The sequence below is a fragment of the Penaeus japonicus genome, unplaced genomic scaffold (genome assembly GCF_977035675.1).
Source record: "Penaeus japonicus unplaced genomic scaffold, GWHDUDI00000001_assembly GWHDUDI00000004, whole genome shotgun sequence".
In the NCBI taxonomy this organism is placed as follows: Eukaryota; Metazoa; Arthropoda; class Malacostraca; order Decapoda; family Penaeidae; genus Penaeus; species Penaeus japonicus.
In genome coordinates, this window is record NW_028234406.1 from 8622374 (window position 1) to 8629286 (window position 6913).

At 30.2% G+C, this 6913-nt stretch overlaps 2 protein-coding genes across 2 annotated transcripts in view; one reads left to right on the top strand and one right to left on the bottom strand.

Moving 5' to 3' along the window:
* The window catches only part of LOC122260511 (uncharacterized), a 191102-nt gene that overhangs the window by 31379 nt on the left and 152810 nt on the right, over positions 1 to 6913 (top strand). The gene's annotated exons all lie outside the window — the stretch shown is intronic.
* On the bottom strand, positions 4647 to 6366 carry LOC147471911 (uncharacterized). The gene is made up of 3 exons (XM_086536000.1): positions 6161 to 6366; positions 5783 to 5980; positions 4647 to 4785 (listed from the first exon to the last, which is right to left on the bottom strand). The coding sequence occupies exons 1-3, from the start codon at positions 6234 to 6236 to the stop codon at positions 4748 to 4750; spliced, it is 312 nt and encodes a 103-aa protein (XP_086392126.1). The 5' UTR covers positions 6237 to 6366; the 3' UTR covers positions 4647 to 4747.

Below are 6913 nucleotides of genomic sequence, written 5' to 3' on the forward strand. Positions count from 1 at the left end.
TCACACCATTATTATAGTATAGTATTCATTATCAGTGTGCCTTTGTTATTACTATTATTATTTATTTTCTCATTTAAATTATTATGTTCATTTAAAAATTATCATTGCTTTTTGCTGTTCTTATTGTTGTTACTATTTTTTTATTTTCCTAACTTTATTATCTCATTATCATATTAATTATCGTCATTGTTTAGTAATTAGGATTATAGCTGGGACGGTCGCAAGGACTCTATTATGAGGTATAGTCTTGCACCCCCCCTTCTTCCCCACTCCCCCAACCATTATAATACACAATATGCGTCAGTTTTATTTTGTTTGGGATGTCAAATTTATTCGTCAATTGGCAACCATTTTTTTCTTTTTCTTTTTCTGTATCTATTTGTCCTTTTTTTTTTAATTACCTAAGTTATCTTATTGTATATTAGAACAAGTGTCTAACCGGTGATAGAGGTAGCTTGTTTCATAGTAGCAAGGTCCAATTTTATCTTCTTCTTCGTCTGTTTCTTTTTCTTTTCTTTTTCTTTTCTTTTTCTTATGTTCTTCTTCTTTTTTTTGAGAATGATCACTCTTACATGTTTTTAAGTCATAGTGGTGGGAGGGGGGGGGGGGGCATGTCCCGACCTCGATTATGTCCATGATCTCTAATGTCGTCTCTGATGCGTGTGATGATGACTATTATTATTATTATAATTATCTATATTCATATTATTATTAAATTTGTCGTCATCATGTAATGCTAGAACATTATTCACTTTCTTCCTTTCATTATTATTATCTTCATTTTACTTCATATACATTATTGATATTGTTATTATCTTGATTATCATTATTTTCATTATTATTATTATATTATTATTATTATTATTCATTATTATCATTATCAGTATATATTACAATATATATTATTATTATTCATCAGCATTCTATCAGCATTATTACTAGCTGTTAGTTGTATCATTATTATCATATTCATAGATGATTATTGCTATCACTATTATTACTAATTGTAATGCAAATTATGTTGTATCAAATAATTCGCTATCAACTGATTTTGATTTCTTTCCTATAAGATCAAGATATAAGTTTAAATTAAGTTTAAAATTATTGTTCTTTTTGTATGTCGGCTACCTTACAGTTTGTACAGTTGAATATGAAATATGAACAAGAATGAACCCGGAAAAAAAACACTCTGATTACTTAAATACAACAATTAAAATTGGATAGATAAATCGAATGATAAAGCATAATGCCTTTGAATTCGCCTGTTATCGAGTCCTGTTTCTCACCCTAAGATGAATTTTGCTCATTAGTTTCGATAACCTGGTTGTAACCTGTCACAATAAAGATGATAAGAGTAGTTGCAATTTTTTTTCTGTTTATGAAATCATTTTCGTGTGTGAATGTGTTGTGTTGTGTGTGTGTGTGTGTGTGCTGCTGATGTGTGTGTTGTGTGTGCTATGTGTTGTGTGAAGTGATGTGTGTCGGTTGTGTGTGTGTGTGAAGTGTGTGTGTGTTGCCATGTGAGTGTGTTGTGTGGTGTGTGGATATGTCGTGCGTAAGTAAGCTTGGTTAATGTATGCAATTTTAATATATATTATATATAATTATATATATAGATTAATATATATTTTATACATTATTTTTATTTATACTATATATATATAATAACATTATATCATGTATGTATGTATGTATAAATACTACAGTATATATGATATATATATCTATACTGTGTGTGTGTGTGTGTGAACGATGAGATGGAGATTGAGAGAGAGCAGGAGAGTGAGTTTGTGATTTTGTGTGTGTGTGTGTAGTGTGTGTGTGTGTGTGTGTGTTGTGTGTTATTGTTGTAGTGTAGTGTGTGTTTTGTGTGTGTGATTGTGCTCTCGTGTAGTCGGTGGGTTGGTCCCCCCAGGGCTATCTGCACCTGGTTACCCATCTGGAACTGCGCCCCTGAAAAACGATTGTGTAATTGAGGTTTCCTTGTCTCCCATGACCCTCCATAATTTCTTTTTCCGCAAACCTCATTTGCCTTCCAGCCATCCCATCTCTTCAGAGTGACAGCAACACTCTATTATGTAAATGACTCGTATGGTATGAATGATTTCCCACTGGTAGATTATGATCCAATTGTACTAAATTTAAAACACACTTTTCCTAAACCGGTCTCTCAGCTACTATTTCCCCTGAGGTAGTTTCGGTTAATATTCATTATTAAGAAAGTGTTTCGAGATCTGTTTACAGTGCTATCTATGCTATTTGAAAAATTCTAATAATCTGTTCCCTTGACAGCGTTACTTGGGATTTTATAGAACAAAAGACTACGGTACCGATGAATTGGCATTAACTCATAGTGCATCAGCATTCCACTTTCAACTCTGTATTCTATTAAACCAGAGCTGGATCTAATTATTTGACTGTAATTTTTACTCTGCTTTGACTTGTAATTTATCTCCAATATAGCCACATTAAAAATTCCGATTATAAATGTACGGACTTAATCAACTGTAGCCATTGATACTACAAAACATTTAATTATTGGTGTTCACCTAGGGTACTTGGAAAATATGTGGTATCTCCTTTGTTTTGGTATTGTGGGCTAGCATCTGTTAGTTCAAAATCGTCTTCTGATGATTTCGATTTTTTCCTTGGTATCAGCCGCATTTGCGGTATGAAACTCAATCCATCTTAAATAGACACACAGAACCTCAATCTTATGGATACGCTCAAGATTGGCCAATCCTCCCCACATGCTTTCCATACCATACTGCAACCTACGTACAATAAGTTATTATAATTCACTACAAGAACTCGAGGATTAATAATTGGGACTCTAAAACATGATATTTTGAGTACTCCACAGTAGAAACAGGACCATATCTTTAATAATCTCTTATAGAAAGCTGATCTATGATGGAAAGTGATAAGCCATTTTTAATAAAACTGATTTAAATTGTTTTTATTTCTATATGATGTGCTCCTTGTGGAATGCCATCCTAAAAATTTTCTGGTCTATCATGTATAGATATTATTACCTACAATATTTATAATAGTTTTTTCGTTATCTGATTTAAAAATAAAAAATCTTAATGCAAATCTCCATCAGCTCCGAAAGACTGGTGCACTAACCTAGTTTTTTTCAAGATTATCAATCATACGGAGCAGCCATTTCAAAATGCAATACTTGTTGAATTTCTACATCTTCGTCCTACATATTGTATGATTTTTTTTTTCTAACAAGTTTTTCAGTACCTTTATCCCCAATATGAATATGGCGTTGAACTTCCCAAATAAATCATATTGCTAGATGACAAAGGAAAGTTTAAAGGAAAGTCATTCACTCTATTTCTTCTATTCATCCGTGGTGTTTCCATATCTATGTTTGTCATTATTATTGTTTAGCTCTATATTATTTTTGGTATCCTTTGGGTACCCTTTCATGGATCACAATAATTATAAATAACTCTATCCTATCTTAAATAGAATAGATTGCTTAAATATATTATATTTATATACCTATATCTATATACATATATTTATATTTATTATTTTAATATATAAATATAATATATATATATATATATACAAATATACATAATATAATATACATAATATAATCATATATTAATATATATATATAATATCTTATATTAATATTTAAATAGATATATATAAATGTGGTCGCTGTGCATTTTATTATCTATATTATATCTATATCATATTAACTCTATATTATATATATATATTATATATATATTATATATATATACACTATACATACATATACATAACCAAATTAATATGCATAAATATATACACATATTCTTCCATATATATAATATTTATATATATATATATATATAATATTATATACTCATACATACATTATATCATAACATAACTACATTGCATTATATACTACACAATTATACATATATATATATATATATATAATATATATATATATGCTATACTATATGTATGTCTTGTGGTGTGTGTGTGTGTGTGCTGTGCTGTGGTGTGTTCGTGTGTGTGAATGTATGTGTGTATGTGTTTATGTTAAATGAATGTATGTACTGTATGTAGGTATGTATGTATGTATGTAATTTATGTATGTAATGGTATATAATATATAATAAACTACACACACACCACACTCACACACACACATATATTATAATATATATTATATTTACTGATATATATATATATATATAGATATATATATACATAACAATATAAATATATATATATATATATTATATATACATCACATCCCTACACATCGTATACCATCCCATATATAATATGTTAAAATACACACAAACACCCCCCACACACACATATACTATATATAAGTAATCTAATGTATCATATATATTATATATATCATATATATATTATATATATATATATCTGTATATGTGTTGTAATATGTATGATGTATTCGATATATATACATATATATTTCTATATATATATTATAATATATATATCATAATATATATATATGTATGTATGTATGGATGTATGTAATGTATGAATTTACGTACAGTATACAATATAGTTGACTTAGATCGATATATTGTAATAATAAGACAATTTGTACATAGAAGCAGCGTTAGCCGGCACCAATAACTACACAATAAACAACAATTCTATTCATATTTCAAAAAAGAAAAAAAACAATCATGATATTAATACTAATTTTACTATAAAACTATAGTTGAGATCAGCACAATGTTCTTCACAGCAAGAAACTTGTCAGGAAGAAGAAGATTGAACCTGAGAAAAAAAAATGAGATGAACATTATTGGAAAATTTGGTCGAAACATTTTAGAATCGGGATTTAATGCATATTTATTTTTTGGGCATTTTACTTATCCCTTAATTCACCGGTATATTAAGAAGACTCATTGTAAAGAGTTAATAATATAATTTCTACTTCAAAAAAATGCAATCCATCACTGAGTATTTGCAGTCACTACTATGTAAATTCCATGTCACTTTATACTACATTATTTTACACACTGTTAATGACAAAATTACCATCTCCGTAATGAAAGCCTTTTCTACCCTCTATTAGATCTAAAGACTGCATAAGCTAGGTCTCTTCGTAGGAACAACGATACTAAGTAGGTCTCGTAAAAGGGTTTAAATAAAAACAGCTAAATTTTATAAGTGTATTTCATCAGTAAAGATGGAACGAACATGAAGGAATTTTGCGTGTTTAGAACGAACATGTAAGTCACGGAAGAAAAAAATGTTGACCTCACCACACTCATACTGTCAGTATTCGTAGACCTATATATATTTGTCCAATGTTGCCCTCATTCTGCATGTTGGCAGATTGTTTAAATATATATATGTGCATGTGTGTGCATGTGTGTGTGTGTGTGTGTGTGTGTGTGTGTGTGTGTGTGTGTGTGTGTGTGTGTGTGTGTGTGTGTGTGTGTGAAATCAAACAACCAGAACTGTTTGTTCCGGTTATATACGATAGATAATCTCCCTTTTTGTATCCTTTGGCCAGATTATTTGATGTTCTATTTAAGTATATCATATAGTGTTGTCAGAGTATGTATTTCATTCATGCTATCATATAGTTTCCATAGTCTTGCCTGTAAACTAACTCATACTACTCAACTACACTCCGCATATTATCCGAGGCATAACCATACCACTCTAGCATGAGTTATTTTAGTGAGGGACACCTCCTGTGGTTAGAACATGCTGCATGATATATGTAGCATAAGTTAGGTAGCTTAAGGTTAGATATACCTACTTGCTAAGTATCCTCCAGGATACATAATATAAAGAGCAGCACGGTAGGACAGCAGATGAGAGAGAGGATCCACCACAACAGGTAAGTTACCCCCTACATTGTTCATTATGAAAAGGAACACCGCAAGGGCTGTGGATTGGACCGAACCAGGAACCAACTCCAGCAGGACGGCAAACAGGACCCCGAACCACATCTCAGCTGAGAATGGTTTACAATACTTTAAATATTTTACATTGATAGCTTAAATAATTAAATATCTTACGAAATAATTAAATATTTTACATGATTAAATATTTTACATTGATAGCTTCACCAAAATTGGATTGGAATAGTACATTAAGATTGTATTATCACAGTATCCTATTCTTCACTACTCACCGAATATATAAGCCCCTAGGAGCATGAAGAAGGCACCAGGGGGAGGGAAGTATAGTACCCCAGCGGCAAAAGGCATTGCTAAAAACTGGTTAAAATATGTTGGTTAATATCCTTTGAATGTCTTCAAAGGAGGAATTAAAAAGTGAAAGATCTTCCAAGTTTGTTAGTATCTTAAATATGCACAGAATTTGTAATCATGAGGTTTGCTTTGCTAAGTTGTACCTTTGCAAGATATCATTTTGATAAACATACAATATATAATCTTCTTTATATTGGATTTATTAATGCCGTAGCTGTCTTTAGTGTTATAATTTAACGATATTCATAATTACAACGGTTTCTTCTGACGTTTAAGACAAGAATATGTATTGACATGAATTTAAAAAACAGCAATTTACAAAGACGTTTGATTATCCGCCTTTATTCACCATGTGTTCTTATTGTCGTGGTTGCTTTAAGTACAATTACATATTTACTATAATTTAATACTGGCAAATTCGCAATCAAGATGATGTTTGTAACACCATTTGTTATATGTTATTACACTGTCAGGCACATTTATCGTTATTTGTTCTCTACTGCATAGGAAAAATGATTTTAATCAAAGCTGATAATGAAGACAATGGAATTATGTACAAAATAATAATAAAACAATACATGATATCAACAGCAATAAGGATGGGCTTGTTTAAAATTATATCTGATTCTATCTACTATATATCTATGTATATATACACCACAACAGCATACATA